The sequence below is a fragment of the Perca flavescens genome, chromosome 15 (assembly GCF_004354835.1).
Source record: "Perca flavescens isolate YP-PL-M2 chromosome 15, PFLA_1.0, whole genome shotgun sequence".
Classification (NCBI taxonomy): domain Eukaryota; kingdom Metazoa; phylum Chordata; class Actinopteri; order Perciformes; family Percidae; genus Perca; species Perca flavescens.
This window is the reverse complement of record NC_041345.1, coordinates 4,900,348-4,921,261: the sequence shown is the minus strand read 5'-3', so window position 1 is coordinate 4,921,261 and position 20,914 is coordinate 4,900,348. Positions and strand designations below refer to the sequence as shown.

Genomic DNA, 20,914 nt, shown 5'->3' with positions numbered 1-20,914 from the left:
AATACAAATTCATAAGAGCCATTGTGTTGCTCAGTTTATTCCACTATGACATCTCTCCATTAGTGCAAAATGTAATTTCCCCTTGCCGGATCATCTAAGTATGTCTTAATCTTATTCTTTTCTTGTGGCATTACCCCTTTGTGTGCAGTTAATATGCAAAAACTGTAAAAGACATTCAACACTCAAAGCAGGTTTATTTTCACAACCCTAATGCAAAAACTCAGTCTCATTAAAAGCAAAAAATACATTTAATTAGATTTCATCACTTTTGATTGTTCTATTGTTTTTTTACAGTCTTATTTTGATAATATTTGTCAGTGTAATACATATTTAACACGATTGTTTGATCATATTACCAAGTTCAATAAACATTTAATATAAAACAGCAGAATAGTAAAAGCTATATAAGAAACAGAAAATGTACAATAGCTGAAACTTTGAGCCCAGATTAACTCTGGTCAGAGCTTTTCTAGTTAGCACCAAAGTGCTGTCTTGTGGTTATAAGAGTGTACACAAAGCACTTCAGTTAGTCCACACCATAAGAGCATGGTCTACTTCAAAACACAAAAGCATTCAAGTCCAGTCCAGAGTCCAGGAAGAGGTTTGTTGCTGAACTTGTGAAGAACAGCGGTGACACAGTGAAGCGGAGTGAGTTCTTCTCAAGTGCTGCTCTGCTTTACTTGCTTCGAATTTGGGCCCATGTGTGCAGTTTTTTTCTCCCAAGGTCCATTAGTGATCAGTCAGTCTGTCTGTCGGTGTCTGTGTGTGGGTTTGTGTTTGTGTGTGTGTGGGGGTGTGTGTGTGTCCACAGTCCTCAGCCCTCAGGCCTGATTCTCTGCAATGTTGACTGAAGGCTGTTTCTGGCACTGCCACATGACTCCAGAGCCCTGATGTTTCTGTAAATAACAACAAACACAGTTATACCTCTTTCACACCAATGACCAGGGTCAGCTTACCCGGGATTAACCCCTCTTTTGTCAATTCAAACCAACCCATTCAACACGGGTTGTTCCCTGGTCATGATAACTCAGATACAACCTGGGTGACAAGCCGGGAGCGATGCATACCGAATACCTCATGTGCTGATGAGCTAATGTTGTCAGATACTCCAGTCCAACAGTACACCACCAGAACTGGATTTTTGTAGTGGATTACAACTTTAAGAATAAATTACTATGAGTGATAGGGCCAGAAAGTTACATGTTAGTCCACTGAAACTAAAGGGTTTAATTAAAATACATTTAAATAAATAAATAAACCCATTCCAACACAAAAATGAGCCATCACCTGTGTCCACCACTGTTACTATGCGGACAAAAGTGCAAAACATTCATTATGTGCTTCATTCCTGAAGATAGGATGGTAACTGTGGTATTTTGTACCTGGAAGCTGCCTGCTGATTGGCTCATTCTGTCACGTCCTTACCGGGACATGAAGGCCTGCAGCACGGCCACGTTCTCTTTGGGGAAGTAGTCCTGTCGAACGACGTGCTCCAAGGCGTGGAGGTGGCCGGGAACCACGAGCACAGGCTTCACCTTGTCCTCACTCTGAGGACAGAAAAGAGAGGAATGTTTAAAACAATGGAAAATGTAGTGAAAAGACCAGGGGCGATTCTAGGACCTTTAGGGGGGCTATGCAGCGCAATGCAAATGTGTTAAAACCCCCATTAAATCGGTAATTTCATTAGCTGATAATCTCGGAGCTAGCTACTGAACAACAACGTCAGCTAACGTTTTTTTACACTATTAACACTATGATTTTTTACATTACACTATGACATTAATATTATACAGTCTGGTTTTTAACTAAACCTGACACTTTATGAGTCACAGCAATAATGACCAATTTGACACAATGTTCCAACATTCAGCAATTTTTGTTTCTCACGTTTCAGTTTGGGTTCTAATCTGCGCCATGAAATGACTAACTTCTTCTGTGGGGACTACCAACGTTAAACTTCCCAACCGTCTGCTGCTCTCCCTCTGACAGATCCGATAGACACTCAGCCAAAGACAGGAGTCTGGCACAACCTCCTCTGATTGGCCAAAACTACGTTTCCGTTAACCCTTTCCTTGACTGGGTTATAGGTGCGTAGCATCGGAGACAGCCACACAGGATATTAAACCTGTTTCTATGAACCTGTAATTGTTTCTCATCGGTCACTAACCGACAACCTCACAAACTAACTCGAAGCACTACATTATATATTTTTTTATTATTATAATTTTCAGGAGGCTGAGATGAAATTCAGGGGGGCTAAAAGGATCTAAAATCGCCAATGGAAAAGACCAAAGTGAGAAATGCATAGAAGAGAAATGTAATGGAAGCAAAAAGGCATGAGAAAATGACAGTGAAGAAATAAAAGTGTCTGTGCCTTGTCAAACTTTGCTGAATATGTGCAGATTAAGCATACCTTGAGAAGTCCGAGCAGCACTAACAAAGATGATACAAAGCTGTAGCCTTGGAAGGACGGAGTGGCAAAAGCTTTTTTCAGAAGGGCGTCTGAGAGAAAAGAAAAAAGAAAAGAAAAAAAAAGCTATTACGAACGTATATTCCAACAGTGTAAACTAAAAAAGAAAGTAACTGAAAATGCATGTCTTGTTAGCACAGACTCTTAATGGATAAAGTGAAGCATTAAAAACATTTTTTAAATAGATTGTGTTAAACGACCTAACTAGCATCTTTCAGCAAATACCTGTGCAGTCTAAAGGCAGGTAAAAAGCAAAAACTTTAACAGACCATAATGCAATGCAGCTACTGGAAATGTTTTCTTTATGGTCGAGCAGAGAATGACAGGAGATATTAACAAATATGACGACGATGAACCAAAGTTGTTTATGGACAGGTTAAAGTAATAGTTAAACATTTTGGAAAATATGCTTATTCGCTTTCTTGCCTTGAGTTAGATAAAAAGATTGACACCACTTAAAAGCCTTTTTACAGAGCCTCTGCTAGCTGTTTCTCCCTGTATTCCAGTCTTCGCGCTAAGCTAAGCTAACCTGCTGTCGGCTCCAGCTATATAACTGTCATAGAGACATGAGAGTAGTATCAATCTTATTATGGAACTCTTAGCAAGAAAGTAAAATAAGCTAAATGTTCTCTAAAATGTCAAGTAATTCCACTAAATGGGAAGGGTACTTGACTAGACAGATCGAGAGCAGAGTCCAACATAAAAAAAGAAAATAAAATAACTGCAAGACACTGAACGGCATAAATTAATTTGTAACCCGAGGTTTCTCGTCAGTCAAACACTTCGGTCAGCAAGGGCAATGTACAAGAACAATCGAATCGCCTCATGAAGACAAAGTGCCTCACCAATGCTGTCCAACACTGCATTCTTAACTTCATTATTATCTTCCTTGTACACAGATGCAATCTTGAGGAAGGCTTCAGCTGTTTTTGTAGCATCGGACACGTCCACCTAGACACAGAGAAAAGGTAGAAGCATTTACTGATATGAAGTCTACTCTGCTTCTACATGCTCAAACTGATGCATCCTTTGTTCGTCTGCATCGAGTGATCACACAGATACATTTCAACTTTAATGTTCTTAAATGTACGTTTAAAGTGCTCATTTTATGCTCATTTTCAGGTTCATAATTGTATTTAGAGGTTGTACCAGAATATTTTTACATGGTTTAATTTTCAAAAAATTTAATGTTTTCGTAGTACTGCATTGCTACAGCTCCTCTTTTCACCCTGTGTGTTGAGCTCTCTGTTTTGGCTACAGAGTGAGACATCTCACTTCTGTTCTATCTTTGTTGGGAGACGCACATGCTCAGTACCTTGGTAAGGACTACTAGCCAGTCAGAAGCAGAGTATGAGGGCGTGTCCTGACAGTACCTAGGTAAGGACTACTAGCCAGTCAGAAGCAGAGTATGAGGGCGTGTCCTGACAGTACCTAGGTAAGGACTACTAGCCAGTCAGAAGCAGAGTATGAGGGCGTGTCCTGACAGTACCTAGGTAAGGACTACTAGCCAGTCAGAAGCAGAGTTTGAGGGCGTGCCCTGACAGTACCTAGGTAAGGACTACTAGCCAGTCAGAAGCAGAGTATGAGGGCGTGCCATGCTAGCAGCTAGGTGAGCATTATAACGTGTGTTACAAAGTGACCACGTTGGTCTCTGAAGTAAAGGCTGGACTACAATAGAGCTGTTTGGAGCAGTTTGTGAACAGTGTTTTCTGTTGGAGATGGTAAGTCCCTTTGGGGGGGGACTTTGGGCTTTTTCACTTTTTAAACCTATAAAGTGTACAAAAAACGATATATAACAAAATAAAAGAAAGGGAGAAAGCCAAAAAGCATAATATGAGTACTGAGAGAGACATTGATGAGACATTTGTTTTAGACTTTAGTACCGCTCATTAACAGATCGATGCAGTTCTGTGGATACAAACTTAAGCTGGTGTGCATGTACTCGTGGAATCACAATGTGTTTACCTGCTGCTCGATCAGCAACGCCCTCTTGGCCCCCAGTTTGAGCAGTTTGTCTGGAGATGGAAAGCTGAGGAAGGAGGAGACGTCTGGCGGCCGTGGTGCTGATACAGGGGTGGACAGCTATGAGGGCAAGGGGAGAGAAAAAGAAAGTCAACTAAACCACAACACCAAACATGCACAACAGCAGCTAACGTGTCCTTAAACTGACGCTGGTGTGCTATAAGATGTGGAAATACATGTCAGAATTATTAATATAGCAACATATGCTCCTAATTAATAGGAATGGGAACAAAAACAATACACATGAAGAAGGATCTTTCCATTTCAAATTAAATTGTTACAGTTTTTGACTCTTTTCAGTAGGGTTGTAAGAAAAGAAAAAAAATCGATACACTCGCAATATTTTATTTTGCAATACTTTATCGATTTTCAAAAAGGCAATATCAATTTTATTTTTAATTCATTAATTTTTTTAAATGTTCAAAAAGATTCATGTAAGACAGTGGTTCACGTTTATGTTGTGTTTAAACCCCCTACTGCTAGATGGCTATGCTGAGACGCACCACTAGTGTCCTTGCCTAACAGTGCCTGACTTTTTGCTAGAAGCTAACAACGTAGCTATGGTTGAACTTTGGCCTACTTTAGCATATCAACATTAGCTTACTAAGAACCTGTGAACCACAATCCCAAACTGGCAGTTTGATTTTCTGTGTACTGACTTTTATGAACATCATGTCTTTTTTAAAATATTAGTTTTTCTAAAATTATACTTAAAAAAAATCCCAATATATCGCCTTACGCACAGTATCGAAATATATTGCAATATATTGAATCGTGACCCATGTATCGTGATACGTGACTAAAAATTAGACATTTGACATTGCTTAACTTACAGACACGTCAACTGCAATGAGCAGGAGCGTGGCATTGTGTATGCTTTTGAACAAACAATGTTTTTAGAATCACAATCAAACTTGCTGTTTGTTAGGTGAAAATTAAAGCTTGACTCGACTCATGTATGCACAGGTAATTAAGGATGTTGTTTTTGGGGCGGGGCGGGTGGAGGAATGTTTGCTTTGATGCCACACGTCATCATCACACATCGTTCTGACCTTGACGTCATTGCTTTCCTCTTCCTCCTCTTCTTCCTCTTCCTCCGCTAGTTCCTCCTCTTCCACATCCTCGTCATCTTCGTCCTCTTCCTCATCTTCGTCCTCATAGTCATCCTCTGGCTCACCCTCGTCGTCACTGAGGCAAATTAAAGGCAAAATCGACAAAATCCTATAAGTGTTAGTCGACTAAGAATATCTTTAGATGAGGACAGCCCTAATCGTGATATTCGACAGAATCATGTGCAAAGTCATTGTGGGGCAGATTGGGTCCGTTTTTCAGGTGCAGATGTGATGTATTCGACCCCAAACAAATCAATCAAATATCAAACAGTAGAACAGGCATCAGCGGTACAGATGAGATTTACACAAGCCACGAGGAAGGTTATGGTGGAAAAATGTGAATTCATTTCACCTGCAATTGTACCTTAACGTCACCTGCCATCATTTGTAATTATTTTATCCAAGGGTTATTATTTAAACTGCCTGCCTCCCACTCTGCAATTGGAAAATCTGAAGAGCTGCAATGCATTGTGGGGCAGTTGGGTTTGTCCAGCAAGCTCCTGTATCATACCCAGAAAGTCTTGCTAATATATTATACTGTACATCCGGGCATTTCTCGTGTACACAATATCCACATAGCAGTTGGAACGCACTACACACTCAATTTTATATATGATTTATATGGATTCCATTAAATACACCACAGGAGCTATAGTATGACATGATTACCTGAGCGATCCTAGAAGCTTGTCAATGTTCATGCCTTCCATGGCATCTTTCAGAGCTTTGCAGCCATCCTCTCCTAGACAGTTACCTGAAAATCAAAGACCATTTTATTACTACGTAGTAGGGAGCAAATAATCATAAAGAAAGTCTCTAAGTAACGTGTCTTCAAATGAAAGTCACTTAAAAGGCAGATGCGTGAGTTAGTTTTTTGCCGTTTTTTTTTTATTTTTTTACCATTTAGGTCCAGTTTCTCCAGCTTGTCCCGGTCCTTTACTGCTTGTGCCACAGCCAGAGCAGCTTCCTCTGTAATCTCGCCAAATGACAGATTGAGTTCCTGTCAAACGTAACAGAATATTTACTCAGAAGGGAAGGAAAAAAAGTTAAGAAAAAGACCTTTCAGAATAAATTTGGGATAGAAATGATCAAAATTTGGGATAGAAATGATCAAAGTCCACAGGTGTGTGCCCATGTTTAGTCTGGCTACTTAGATACTATAGTTCACTCACCTTGAGGATTGGTAATCCCTCGGATACAGTTTCTGCAATAGCTATGGCTCCTGCTGGCCGCACCAGACAGTCGCCAAAGTTTATCACCTGGATGCTGCGTAGGTGCTTCAGGGCCTGAAGGACACAGATATTATTTGCTACGGCTTCAAAGATTGTTTGCTGCGGCTTCAGCCTCAATTAATGGCAACAGCAAGTTTATGTGTGGGCTAGAGCTGGGCAATATATCAATATTACTGTATATCGATATCGTGAAGCTGCATTACAGTAAAGTGATGTCATTTTCTGAACCTACCAGACTGTTGTAACTGTTCTATTATTTGCCTTGCCCCACTTAGTCATTATATCCACATTACTGATGAATATTTATCAAAAATCCCATTATGTAAATATTTTGTGAAAGCACCAATAGTCAACACTACAATATCGTTGTGGTATCGATAGAGGTATTTGGTCAAAAATATTGTGATATTGGATTTTCTCCATATCACCCAGCCCTAGTGTGGGCCCTTAAGAAGGAAAAGATAACCTCCTTCACCAAGTTCATAGGTCTGTAAAAATGTTGCAGTGTTGGGCAAACAAGGTATTAAAAACTTGGTACAGCAGAAAATTGAAATTCAATGTCTTTCATTCTATGTTTGTGCACTGCTGGACTTATCCATCTAATAAATGATAAAATTGATGGGATAATGATTAGGGGATTCAATGTAAGAAGTGGGGTAATCACCTGCACTTGTCATTCAAAATAATTATTTTTTTTTATTATTCATTTATTTTAACAATCATTTTGACAAGGAGATTTTCACTGTCAGCCACTGGTAGTACGGTCATTGTTATCTCAATTGCCAACTGTCATGATGTTGTCTGATGTAAGTAGTAAGTAAATAAAGTTTATTTGTATAGCACTTTTCACAGACAAAGTCACAAAGTGCTTCACAGGCCAAATAAATACATACATTAAAACAGATCAATAGTCATAAAAAGCACAATAAACCACAAATCTTAGTAAAACACAAAATACAAAAATACACAATAATACAGTCTGCAATTTGGCTAGATGAACATCTTACTAAAAAGATGAGTCTTGAGTTGTTTTTTAAAAAGATTTCAACAGATGCAGACATTCTTAAAATATGGGGTAAGGAGCGATTGTTTGAAAAGCTCTATCACCTTTTCTTTTTAGCCTAGTACGAGGAACAGCCAGTAAGCCCTGATGTGATTATCTCAAAGATCTGCTGACAGTATAAGGGTGCAGCAGATCACTTATGTAAGCCGGTGCCTGACCATTGATGGGTCTGTAGGTAATTACAAGAATTTTGAACTGGATCCTGTATTTAACCGGTAGCCAGTGAAAAGAGGCCAGGATAGGGCTAATATGACATCATGGCCTCCCTGACCTTGTCAGCAACCTACCAGCAGCATACTAGACCAATTGTAAACGATCTACAGATGATCTAGTGAGGCAAGTAAAAACAGAATTACAGTAATCCAAACGCGAAGAAACAAATGCATGTATAAATCACTTCTAACTCAGTGTAGGATACAACATGTCTGAGTTTAGCGATGTTTCTAAGGTGTAAAAAAACAAGTGTGGGTTAGTGACTTTACATGTTTGTCAAGGCTCATGGGCTGATCTAAAGTCGCACCAAGATTTCTTAGGCTGGAACCACCTCCGACACAATGCTGTCCGCAGCAACAATCAAAACCTCAGTTTTGTCAGGATTTAACGGAAGGAAGTTACTGTCCATCCAGTCTTTTATAGCAGACAGAAACTCCTGTAAAACAATTAGTAGAGATGCACCGATAGACCGGCCGGTGACAGAAATTGGCCGGTTTTCACATGCTCAACCATGACCGGCAACCGGCAGGGCAGTCTGACATATACCGATTTCATGCCGGCCAACGCTACAATTAACTGACAACGTAAGTTATACAAGTTACAGTTCTCAGGGACGCACGCACACACGGACGCGACAGCTCAGTCGCTTTTTCCTTTCGCTCAACTTTTCCAACATGTGTCACACGTACCCGCTCGCGGTGTGAAGCGCGTGTCTGCGCTACTCACGCACATGTAGGGAACCTCGTGAATTAACCTGCAACATGTCAGCTGTTTGGACATTCTTCAGCGTGTGTGCAGAAGATAACCAGTTTGCAATATGCAACACCTGCAAGGAAAAAGTAGGGTGTGGGCGGATGACACCAAAAACCAAAATCACATTTTTTTAGTGTGATATTGGATGTGAAAAGAAGGGAATGGTTCTAACATTGACCTTTACATGTGTGTGAGATCCCCACACCAGGAGTAATTTATATAGTTCTATTTTATAGTGATCCATTATCTGTTCCAAAAATGTTCTATGTTCTGTGCAAAATGTTCTATTAAAGAAAAGATAGAAAATAAATATTTATGTGTGCTGTAAAGTGGTTAGAAAAAAATTTAATCGGAATCGGCTGGACTAACTCAATGAAAATCGGAATCGGCCTAGAAAGTTGTAATCGGTGCATCTCTAACAATAAGATGATCAGTCTGGTTGGGTTTAAAAGATAAATACAATTGAATGTCATCCACATAGCAGTGGTATGAAATACCTTTAAATTGACTGATAACGTGTCCAAGTGGAAGCATATAAAGGTCGAATACAATAGGTCCCAGAACCGAACCCTGGGGCACCCCACAAGTTCAGGCAGTGAACTCAGACATGTAAGGGCCAACAGCCACAAAAAAACTCCTAACAAATAAGAAAAGAACAAATCAACGGCTCTCCCAGAGATGTCTGTGTACCTGAGCCATGGCGATAGCCCCCTTCTCAGTGAAGGTGTTGTCGTTGAGGTTGAGGATGCGGAGGCCTGCGTTGTGCTGCACGGCTGTGGCCAGAGCTGTCACACCAGGATGATTGATGCCATTCTGGGGCATGTGAATCTCCTCCAGGCTGCCCATCAACTGGGAACACAAATTATAATCCCCAAATGAATCTACCTACACATCCACACAGTACTTTAACACAGAGAACCACAGCAGTTTGTCAACATTAACAGATATGTACAGCTTTGAACAACTATGGTCAAGTAGTCAAATAACTGACAATATGAGCTGCATAGATATAAACTGATCTGAGATAAATCTATGGCTATATAATATGCTAAGTGCTCCAGGAAGGAAAGCTGTAGTGAAATCTCTCACAATTGTCGTAACGTAATGTAGCGTGATGTGGCATTCTTCATCAAAGGAGACTTTTCTGTTTCCCCAGAAACAAGTAAAGTCTTCAAAGCTCAAGCAGTAGTTAGTCCTGTACCTGGAAGGCTTGAGCGAGGGCAGTGGCTCCATCGTTCTCCAGACGGTTCCTCCCTGCAACAAACACCTTCAGGCCGAGGGGGGTGCCCTCTGCGCTGGACTTTTTATGGCACTGGGTCAATGAAGCAGCCAAGATCTGAGGAAACACAGAATTGTATGTGTAACATATTGTGAATTTTTACAACCATTTTTTATTTTTGGGAAAATTCTCTTTTTATTCCAGCTTTAAAAAACATTGAAAATATATATCTAGTCTATCTTTCAGTGCTTGAACTTCAACTTAGTCTTCAACTCCTTAAAGAACATTATTTGCATCTTAAAAGGAGTATTGGATTGCATTAGACTGCCCGTGACGTGACCAGTGAGTGAATATTGTCCAACAATGATGGTACCCAACAATGTAGATGGAAACATGTCTCATTATTAAAAAAGAGGGTTCTCATGACTTACCTTCCCCCCTCCAATGCCCATGCCACAGTTGTTGAGCCGTAGCTCCTGCAATGTGTAGCAGGCCGTGCTCTTGAGCAACTTCTCGATGCCCTTCACCCCATCTGGTCCAAAGGCGTTGTCACTGAGGTCTATAACAGTCAGCCTGGCACCCGCCAGCATCAGAGCGTCACCCAGTGAATTCTACAACACAAGGAGAGAGAAGACACTAAATAAATGGCAGGATAAGTCGGGGCAGTGTCCCCAAAGACAAAATAAAAAAACAACATAGTTACAGCTATGCAATCATTCAGAAGTAACGCCAGACATGAACAGTGTGCAATTTTTCAACACGTTTTGACTGGAAGCCTAAACTTGCTTTGACAATGACATGAATGTTGAGGAAGAAGAGCGTTACCAGGGCAGGTGGGATCTCAGAGCGCAGGCGACCGGTAAACATGTCACTCCAATAACAGCGCTGAAAGAGAGTAAAGATACACAGTGTAAGCTGGGAGACAACCTTGAATATATAGTCCATTATGAAAAAACTAACTGAAGAGTTTTTCATGTCTTATGTGATAGTAAACGGAATATCTGTAGGTTTTGGAATGGTTGTCGAACAAAAAAAAAAAAAGGTTTTGTTGACATCACATTAGGCTTAAGAAAATGATGATGGGAATTTGGTATTCTTTTTTTATAGACCCAAACCGTTCCACCAGGATCTCACAAGTAGAGCTGCAAAGATGAATCGATTAGTTGTCAACGATTAAATTAATGGACAACTATTTTGATAATTGATTCATCGGTTTGAGTCAGTTTATGGAAAAACAATCAAAATTCTCTGATTCCAGCTTCTTAAATGTGAATATTGTTCTAGTTTCTTCTCTCCTCTGTGACATTAAACTGAGTATCTTTGAATTGTGGACAATACAAGACATTTGAGGATCAATCTTGGGCTTTGGGAAACACTGATCGACATTTTTCACCATTTTATAGAACAAACAACTAACGGAGAAAATAATCAACAATGAAAGTAATCGTTAGTTTCAGCCCTAAATGAGAATGCTGAAAAAAAAAAAAAAAGTCAAGAATAAACAATCCAAACCTTGAACTTGCTCTTTGTTTCTAGGGCCTTGGCAATGGCCTGTGCTGCCGCCACACCTATAGTGTTTCCCTCCAACCTCAGAGCCTGTAAATCCTTAAAGTCCTGGATTTCCTTAACCATCTCCTCCACTGGAGAGGGAGGAACATGGTTAGGGGTTACAGGTTGAGAAAGAAAGATAAGAAAAAAATCATTGTAATCATTAAAACCAAGACTTTAATGTGTTTAAGCAATCAAGCCTCACTGGCTTAGAGGCAGGGTTTCTGGCACACATGCACACACAATGATGCCTGACACTCACCTGATTGGGCATCATCCAGCTTTCTTCCCTGGCCTTTGTAGCTCAGCTCTCCTTCCTCTACTGCAGCCTTAGCCAGAGAGTCGGCCAACTGTGAAACACTGTCTGTCGCCATTGGGACACCTGAGGGACAAACACATAATACACTTTTAAATCTGTTTCATGATAATCCTGGTGTCCAATGAGAGAGTTGGTTTCCTTTGCCAAACAGGTATCACTTATTACCAATTAGGAATCAAATAACTGACCACATAACACAGTTTTAGCGTGGACATTCTGGCTTTAACTACATTGTCTTTTTTTCTAGAAAGTTTAGTCCACCTTTCTACTAGACACAAACTGCTGAAAGTGCTGTTTATGCAAAGGGACAATCCACCCTAAAACTAAAATGTGTACCTGCTGTACAACATTACAATGCAGCTCAGATTTAATTTGTAGATTTGAACATGTCTCTTTGTACGCTAAACAGAATACAGACGGTAAAGATTTCATCTAAAGTTAGCATAGGATAGGGACAAATCCTGAAGCTCCTCCATGTCCAACGAACAGTGTTTTCTGGTAACTTCAACGAAATGAGAACTTATTGAAGTCAGTCACTTCCCAATTAACTGTCTAACCAGACGCAAAGACATTAGTTAAGTTGTCATGCTTCTTCAACACAGAAAGACAGCCGACGGGTTTCACTCACTCACTCATCAGAATTGAATGTTGTTTTAAGCAAGTAACAATAAGCAGGCTGAGAATTGGACCAACACACACATCAAACTGTTTTGGTGATCACTGTGAGGTACTACAAACTGTAGAATAGAGCATGTGCGTGTTAGTTGGAAGAAATATGTATCAGAGAGAAAGCACATGTTGAAATAAATACAACGAACATGCTCGAACATAACGTTACTGGAGTGTGAACAGGACTGATGAGGAAAATCTGACATGCTGGACACTGTAGGAGTTAACTCCAGAAGATAACAGTAGTGCAACATTAAGGATGCAAGCTGCCGTTAAAACCCAAAGAAGAGAAAGAAAAATGTTGTTTTGGGGTAGATTTTCTCCTGATAGCAGTTGTCCCCGGCGGCTAGCATTAGCCGAGTGCTGCTAACGTCATGCTAACACAACAACACGGTTTGATGCCAGTGGAGTTACTATGGCCGTTGTTGACAACTGTCAGGTTAAGTAACATATACCGTGCTTGCTAGATACTTAACAAGCTTAGTCCGGTGGAAAATATGATTATAAAATAGAAATGTGAGTCAGCTAGCTAGCAATGGTAAGTGGGACAGAGCGTGGCTTTTACTCGGCCTCTCCAGTCGGCAACAACCGCTGACTACGTTACCTACACAGCAGTTAGTCTAAGCCCTCCAGTCCCCGGTTTAGATCGTTATTATTACACAAACTCTAATCATTTACTAAATTTACTCCCGATATAAATTAATATCATCATTACCACAACACTGCTGTGATGATTGAATCCTGTCCAGTCACACACACACTCACTCCCGCTTGCTCCTAGTGTTTAAAACCAGGTCTTCTTCTGTTTGAGGTTTGGCAGACTATCCGTTGTAATGGCGTATCGCTGCCCTCTACTGTTTGTTTTTAAATTGTACAATAAAAAGAAAAGAAAATTCAGTGTACATGATTTACATTCCGAAAGTGCCAAGCTTATATACACATAAGTAATTGTTAAAACTCTAAAAGTTGTATGTTCTTTTAGTGGTAAAATATATCAGTAAGTAAGGTTTACTTAAGTCTTAATAGCTTTTTTTCAGATCTTTTGAACACCCTACAGCCTTCTTCAGCCTTTTTTGTTTTCAATTTGGGATCTCATACTGTAGTTTGTATTTGAAATTTGAGGTCTGTCTGATTAATAAATAGCAGCTTTAAAGATATTTTCAAAATATCAAACTATCATGCATTTGATCAAAATTAAGTGGCTTTATTTAATAAAAAAAAATCAAATGCTACATAAAAAAAGGTGAATATCAGTTCATCTCAAGGAAAACACATAAGTCTCGGATAAGTCATACATTTTTTTTTTTTTTAAGATGATTTCTTTGGGGGGATTTCCTTCTTTGATTTCTGACAGGACAGCTAGGTGAGAAAGAGAAAGAGGGGGGAAGAAATGCAGGAAATCGTCACAGGTCGGATTTTAACCTAACCCTGGACATGTGCGCCGCCTGCTCTACCCACTGCTCCAACCCGGCCACGGATAAGTCATACATTTAGCTGAATTCTTAAGCTTGTTCCAATCCGGTTGTTAAGTCTGACGTCACGCGTGACGTTTAGCCTCTTCCGGGTCCAAGCGCTCAGCACGTCCAGATCAATAACAATGGCGGAACCTGTAAATTTATTTACGATCACGTCCTTCTTTAGTGAGGTACCCTTGGCGGTCAAAAAGGGTTTAAACTCCTTTAACTCAAACAGAGTGGTTAGTGTAGCGCATCATTCAGGTGGCATAATTAAGGGTAGAGTCCAGGCATCAATGAAAAAGAAGGTTTACGAGGTTGAGGTGAGTTAGCTGTAAGCTAGCTAGCTAGTTGACGTAAGGTGATATTCCATGTTCTGGATGAGGTATTTCAAAAGAAAAAAATGTACAGGACTGCTATAACTGTGGATGTAACTAAACGAGGATTAAAAAGTAAATATGTGACAGTCAGGTTTTAGGGAACTTTTAGGCTAGTCAATGTAGTAGTATGATCTGATAGCCCCGGGCTAGCTACAGAAGTATTGTTATGGTAACAGCGCTGACAGCAATGTGTTTTAGAAGTGTTAGGGTGAGGGTTAAATTGTTTTCAATACAGGTGCACGTTGAGGGCCAGGCAGTCAGGTACAGCACATGCGAGTGCCCAATCGGCAGAGACAAGTGCCATCATATGGCAGCTTTGTTGATTTGGGTTGAGAAAAATGTGTCCCGCACCGACGTGGAATGTGTGTGGAAGAAGGCCAACGCTCCGAAGGGGGACGACATTGCAACCAAGAGAGTGTCAGAGATGACACCATCCACAACACGAGGTTTGTAATAGGTTTGTTGATGTTGCGTGGTTTGAATTATTTTTTTAACTACGTAATGTGGTTTAAAGCTATTGCTAATGAGATTAATCGTATTTAAGTTAACATACACTCGCGGTGTGTTGTATTGCAGCTGAAAAATCATGATCATATCACCATATTGAAATATAGTTGCAAGACAGTGAGGCTGAGATGTACACTGAGATTTTTTTTTTTTTTTTTTTTTTTTTTTTTTTAAAAGCTTAGATTGTGTGCTATGAATAAATGATGATTATAATAAAATGCTATTAAATTGAGATAAATACATTACTCATTTTATCATTATAACCATTTGTATACCATTATTTCAGCTGGCATCAAAAGACCTGTCACCCAGGAGGACAAAGAATGGGCTCAGGCATCCTTGTTACAGCTTGGGCGTTTTACAGGGATGGGGTGGATTTTGAGTCCAGAGACACCTCAGGTAAGATTTTTTACGTTTGTACTTTAATGTTCCATTAGAATTAGCAGAAACATCACAATTACACTTACATTAAATCAATGACAATTCAGCTAGGGTTTTGTCATCCAACACATAATCATTTTGTTTTGTACAATGTTATATGTTTAATTTTTCAAAATTTGAACCAGGGGTAGGTTTCAAACTGTGTAATATAGTTAAAAAATAACAATACATAATTTAGGCTCATAATAAATTTGGTAAACTACACACATGTATGTATGTATGTATGTATGTATGTATGTATGTATGTATGTATGTAAACCATTGCTTTCATTTCAAATGTATTTTGTATACACTATGTGGCTAAGTATGTGGACACCTCACTGACTTCACAACTTGTGCCTAACTTTATATCTAGACTCTCCCAATCAAGATGTTTGATGGGCTGGTGACCAGCCCAGGTTTTGTCCAAGCTGAGGACAAGGCTCTATATGTGCTGTCAATGCTTGCTGTCAATGATCAGGAGAAGCAGCAGATTGAGGAAGCAACTGTTGGCCAGGCTAAGAACTCATTATGGTAAGAAAGCTTATTAATATAAAGTATACTCTGGTGGTTCAGAGAGTCTAACACGCTGAACCTTAAACGCATGCAAACAGACAACAAAAGCATAACTAAGTTAGCCCTGATGACATTCTGCTGTCATTTACTCTAACCCCGGATTTTCACCAACTGTGGAATGGCTGCGGATCAGTTCCAAATTGTCTGCTAAAGGCTGTAAATTTGCTCAAAATGTAGAAGTGTGCTGGAGAATGTCAGATTGTTTGTACATGAAACTGTAATTCCAATTGTTGAGCAAAATTGGTCTCTCTAATCGTTGGTTTCTTTTAACAGGTTTACATATCGCAAGAAAAGGATAACAGCAAGTAACTTTGGTTTGGTCTTGGCAGCAGTCAAGCGGAAGTCTTACCCGCCTTCCTTATTCAAAACCCTGCTTGGCCAGTACAACCTCAAAGAAGGATCTAAAGTAAGCTGTAGTTAATAAGTGAATATTTAAAATGAAGGCATCTGTGTCTAAGAATACACTTATTAAGACTCAGTGGTATTTGTCCCCTACCCCCAAGGCATGTGATTGGGGAATCCTGCATGAGCCAAGGGCAAAGCAGGAATACACTGAGCGCACTGGTGTTGTTATACAAGAGAGGGGACTGTTCCTGTCTGATAGTGGCCTGCTTGGTGGATCTCCTGATGGCACGGTGTTTGGAAACTGCGTGATTGAAGTCAAGTGTCCGTGGTCAGCCAGAACCAAGACTATCCTGCAGGCAGCGGAGAGTAGGGACTTTTTTCATGGAGTTCGATGAAGTGGTTGGTTCCCTGACACTAAAACAAAGTCACAACTACTGGCATCAGATCCAGGGAAACCTGCACCTGACCGGAGCCAACAGCTGTCACCTGCTTGTGTGGACACCTCTTGACCTTGTCATTCTGCCAGTGCTCAAAGATCCTACATGGGCTGTGAACATTGACACTCTGGAAATATTTTATAAAGATTGTTTCCTACCTTACATTCTCTCACAGTTTTAAGAAAAGAAAACAAATCTACCCACTAAAGCTTTTATGGAAGTAAATAACTGGGAAACGTGATATTAGTTAAATGTATTCACCAGTGTCTCCCCTTGTTTTCTGTAAATACTTTTGTTGTGGCTTCTTGCATTTAATCAGCTGTAGCCTATTTTTGTGCATAACCTTTTTTTTTTTTACAACCTTGAACTGCTTTAAAGTAATTTAAGATAAATGTTGAATGTTTGTAGTGCTTTACTTACTTCAAGATAAGATAAAATGCTGTGTACCCTATATTTTATAAAGATTTTCCTACCTTACAACTCTCACAGTTTTAAGAAAATAAATGAAACTTTGACATTTCACACAAGCCAGGTATTTTATTTATTATACATATTTATTATTATATCACATTTATATTATACATCACAAATATTACATATATTTATTATTATAGTTTTTAAGCCCTTCATGCTATACAAAACTTGTAAAACTAACCCTCAACCAAACCCTTATTCTACCCTAACCCTATTTACATTTAGTCTTTTTTAACTCTATAGTAAGTACATGTAGTGTGTAATCAAATATGCAAGCAAATATACAGAAATTCATGCATGTACAAACACAGTTAACTCATACAATTTCACGGAGAATGGGTGTTTGTAAATTTGTAAGACACACACACACTTTAACTATCTTGTTTACATTTAGTTTAAACTGGTATGGAATGTGGTCCAAAATGTGAAACGCTTTCAGTCGCTGAATTGCACGCTCCACATGTATCCTAGCTTTCGAAATGAATCGGTTATTGTTCACTTCTTCCTGCGTAAACTGTCCATTGACAAGGAAAGACGGGATGTTCAGGGAAACTCCTTCTGGCAAAATGTCACGAATTGTGAAGCCCTTGTCTGCCATAACCATATCACCGGGATGTAAATGTTGGAGAAGTCCACAGTCAGCTGTTATCGCCTTGTCTGAGGCACTCCCACCGTACAGGTCACTGGCAAAGGTAATAACTCCATTAGGCGCAACACCAATTAAAGCCTTAAGTGTGGTTCGTCCTTTGTACTGGCTGTACAAATGGCACTGTGCATCAAGCCTCTCTGTGTTAGAGACGGCAACCTCTGTGCAGTCGAGGACGATCCTACAGTTAGGGAAGGGCTGGAAGCAGTCTGGCAGCGATGTTTGATTCTTGGCTGTGGAGGGGATGTTGTTCTGTATTTTCACGTCTGTAAAAAAAATAATATATAATTATTAATAAATTAATAAATATTACTTTTAGAATCAAATTACATTAATTCACCAAAGGGATTTTTTTTATTATTATTCAAAGGTTGTAGCATGTTCCTATTGACCTGACTGACTTACTACTGGTGAAATTCTGACAATACCTCCTTTACTGTACGTACAATTACAGTAATTGTTTCATAAACATATTTGATTAAAGTTCTTTTTCATGTTCAAAAGGTTGTAGTACCTTCCTAGTGACCAGACTGACCTACTACAGGTGAAATTTTGATAATACCTAATAATACTGTATTACATAATATAACACTAATTTACTAAAAGGGGAATTGTTTGTTCCATAACCTGAAACCAAGCATACTAAGACACACACAGCTTCTTCAAGATTGGATTTGGCCAGGCTTGTTCTGTGTATCTATGTACACTGAGCAATGTAAGATCAGAATCAAATATGTAAACATACCTGGCCATTAACCAGGATTCTGATCTTATGTCAGACTCCCTCTAACAATGCTCAATTATTATTGAAATGAGAAACGTTAGCAGATTATCATAATATCAAACTGGTCTAATGTTTTTTCTTGCTACGTACGCACATCTTCATGCTTCGGCTTGTTTGTAGACTGTTGCCAAAGCTAACGTTAGCTAACTAGCCGTAGCTAGCTAGTTTCATCTTAACTAGGCGGCACAGAACAAAGTTTCTTCATTTGTTTAATATTTGTAACTTACCTTATCAACTGCAGCCATTTCCTCTTCTCTTTCTCGTCACATGGAAAGCGGTAAAAAGACAGTTGAATGTCACTAGTTTTTTTAAACTCCGATCTATTTAAACAACACGGGACACAGCACTGCGGCATAGTCGGGCAAAAGCGTTAGAGCCGTTAGAGCGGACCCGGCGTTTGGACCCGGAAACAGTATTATTGGAGTGTGGTTACGTCACGACTTAACAAGCGGATATTTGTAGGGAGTTAACCTTTTTTCCAACATCAGCAGAATATATTTGTTTTGTCACTGCCACTTTACCTGTGTTTTGGATTGTGTATGAATCATAGACTGTATATATAATATTATATAATATAATATTAATATATTTTTTTTTAATTAAATTAAAAATGTAAATTAATATATACAGAAAAAGGCGGGCAGGGAGTTGGCGTTGGCGACGCGACAAACGGGCGCAGTCCCGTGAAACTGTCGCGTCCGTGCTCGTCACACGCACACGCCCGCTCGCTGCAAGAGTTGACACACCGTGCAAAAATAATGAACAAGAGACGGACTATTGCTCTTTGTGAGTTCACTAAAATATGAAACTGTCTTCTAAACAGTTCTCAGGAGACAGCTTGTCAGAGCATCGGCACAAGCCTGGATTTATCGGGTAACGTCCCACTCCTAATTATGACTATGCTAATTTAGCTAACTTCCGCTATCAAACAGTGGTTAGGAAAGACCAGGGTTGCCACTATTTGTTGTTATTTTGTCATAGGGATATATGATACCACAGTCAGCTAATCGCATTCAGTTGTATGGCAGGGAAACCGTAGTGCACAGAATCCCCATGGTTACCACGCATCGATCACGGTGTGTGTACGCTGTGTACGCCGGGAATGGTGCCTGACAGACTGTACTCAGGGCTGCTAAAGCTGTGGGTTCATTAAAGGGCCAGTGTGGAGGTTTGCAGCTGGCTCAATACTGGGGCTTCTGGGAATCGAAACTTATCTGGGGCTGAAGTCAGACACGAGCATCGACGGGTCCCTTCCTCCTCGGCTCGCTGTTTATCAGCGTCAGCTCGACCTCTCGTCTGCAGAAAGTGTCTCCGTCTTATCCCCCCCCCCACCCCCTTTGGACACTAAATGACACGCGTTTAAACTTTTCGTCGGTTCAGTGAACTTCCTCACTTCCATTGGGTAGGTGCGCCTGAAGTTGGCCCTCTCGCGCCACGAAAGCCAGGGAAAACAGGGGGTCAGGGGGCTTAGCATGCTGGATGTATTTAATACCGAATTAACACGAACACAGGCTCGGCGAGTGTCTTTGCACGGGCTGACAAAGGTGGTTGTTTCCTTCTTCTTGTCTTGAAGGAAGTGGGCGTACACCAGCTAAATTTCATAGGCACTACATATCAACACTACCATCACTCGGTCTTTGCTGCTTAATCCACATTGTGGTCTCTTTCTTCTCCCCAGGAAACAAGCATGGACCCTGCCAGACAGAAGCGCAAGGAGGAGATAAGCAAATCCCTGACATTTATACAGTGAGATATTTTATTATTTTTTCTTGAGTGCACCCTGACCGAAAGTGAAACCTACCTGCTCTAGCCCTGAATGACTCGTATCCTTGATAACTAAGCTGTCTCAGTATACATTTCTAAACAAGTTTGTTGTGTTTTAGGTCTTCCCTGGCTTATCCAGAGCCCGAGGGCTACCAGGTACCAGCTGTTATTACAAAACACAATGTTCTGTCTTTCTCTGTTCCTTCACCCTTGCACCCTGGGTTTCACTTGGTTATAAGTTGGTTATAAGTTGTTGCTGAAGTCACAGCCACTGTGATTTTCTGTTGTGCTTCTCCGTTAAATTCCTCCTTTTCTTTCCTAACTTCTTTCTGTTCATTTTTGGCTGCATGTAAAATCAAGGACTGGGCACTTTTCCCCACATATTTTGCTCATTCTTATCTCGTAGGCAGTGTTGAGCTTCAGATTATTTTCAAGTCTGGCTTTATACTCGCATTGAAAGTGTTGCTGTCATCGTTCCTCCTCTCCATACAACAGTCAGCTGTGAAA

At 40.1% G+C, this 20,914-nt stretch overlaps 3 protein-coding genes across 10 annotated transcripts in view; 2 read left to right on the top strand and 1 right to left on the bottom strand.

The window, feature by feature from the left end:
• Positions 1 to 174: 174 nt before the first annotated feature.
• rangap1a (RAN GTPase activating protein 1a) lies at positions 175 to 13,482 on the bottom strand. Of its 2 annotated transcripts, none has more exons than XM_028600670.1 (16): positions 13,336 to 13,482; positions 11,895 to 12,014; positions 11,597 to 11,724; positions 10,910 to 10,969; positions 10,516 to 10,695; positions 10,067 to 10,201; positions 9,556 to 9,714; positions 6,777 to 6,890; positions 6,505 to 6,604; positions 6,274 to 6,358; positions 5,545 to 5,680; positions 4,436 to 4,552; positions 3,316 to 3,421; positions 2,414 to 2,502; positions 1,426 to 1,547; positions 175 to 896 (listed from the first exon to the last, which is right to left on the bottom strand). In XM_028600670.1, the coding sequence occupies exons 2-16, from the start codon at positions 12,004 to 12,006 to the stop codon at positions 815 to 817; spliced, it is 1,725 nt and encodes a 574-aa protein (XP_028456471.1). In that variant the 5' UTR covers positions 12,007 to 12,014; positions 13,336 to 13,482; the 3' UTR covers positions 175 to 814. The 2 variants fall into 2 exon arrangements, with proteins under 2 accessions (XP_028456471.1, XP_028456472.1); XM_028600671.1 differs by having other exon boundaries at positions 814 to 896; positions 1,383 to 1,547; positions 13,336 to 13,481.
• zc3h7ba (zinc finger CCCH-type containing 7Ba) overlaps positions 13,013 to 20,914 on the top strand; it is a 25,984-nt gene continuing 18,082 nt past the window's right edge. Inside the window, exons 1-3 of one of the 7 annotated variants that reach the window (XM_028600664.1) lie at positions 13,013 to 13,059; positions 20,322 to 20,389; positions 20,527 to 20,563. In XM_028600664.1, the coding sequence (XP_028456465.1) occupies positions 13,036 to 13,059; positions 20,322 to 20,389; positions 20,527 to 20,563 (129 nt within the window). In that variant the 5' untranslated portion in view covers positions 13,013 to 13,035. The other 6 variants (XM_028600668.1, XM_028600666.1, XM_028600665.1 and 3 more) reach the window with 6 other exon arrangements.
• On the top strand, positions 14,161 to 16,675 carry LOC114570370 (uncharacterized). The gene is made up of 4 exons (XM_028600672.1): positions 14,161 to 14,900; positions 15,248 to 15,360; positions 15,758 to 15,915; positions 16,231 to 16,675. Exons 1-4 carry the CDS (start codon positions 14,621 to 14,623, stop codon positions 16,376 to 16,378), a joined length of 699 nt encoding a protein of 232 aa, XP_028456473.1. The 5' UTR covers positions 14,161 to 14,620; the 3' UTR covers positions 16,379 to 16,675.

What these genes read in the sequence shown, in the direction of transcription:
- rangap1a (XM_028600670.1), bottom strand. Translation starts at nt 12,006, where the DNA reads ATGGCGACAGACAGTGTTTCACAGTTGGCCGACTCTCTGGCTAAGGCT. An exon ending in AGGAAAGCAATGACGTCAAG is followed by an intron (nt 4,553 to 5,544) that starts GTCAGAACGATG and finishes TTGCCCTCATAG; the next exon opens with CTGTCCACCCCTGTATCAGC. An exon ending in TGCTGCTCGGACTTCTCAAG is followed by an intron (nt 1,548 to 2,413) that starts GTATGCTTAATC and finishes TTCTGTCCTCAG; the next exon opens with AGTGAGGACAAGGTGAAGCC.
- LOC114570370 (XM_028600672.1), top strand. Translation starts at nt 14,621, where the DNA reads ATGGTAACAGCGCTGACAGCAATGTGTTTTAGAAGTGTTAGGGTGAGG. An exon ending in GACACCATCCACAACACGAG is followed by an intron (nt 14,901 to 15,247) that starts GTTTGTAATAGG and finishes CCATTATTTCAG; the next exon opens with CTGGCATCAAAAGACCTGTC. An exon ending in CAGGCTAAGAACTCATTATG is followed by an intron (nt 15,916 to 16,230) that starts GTAAGAAAGCTT and finishes TTCTTTTAACAG; the next exon opens with GTTTACATATCGCAAGAAAA.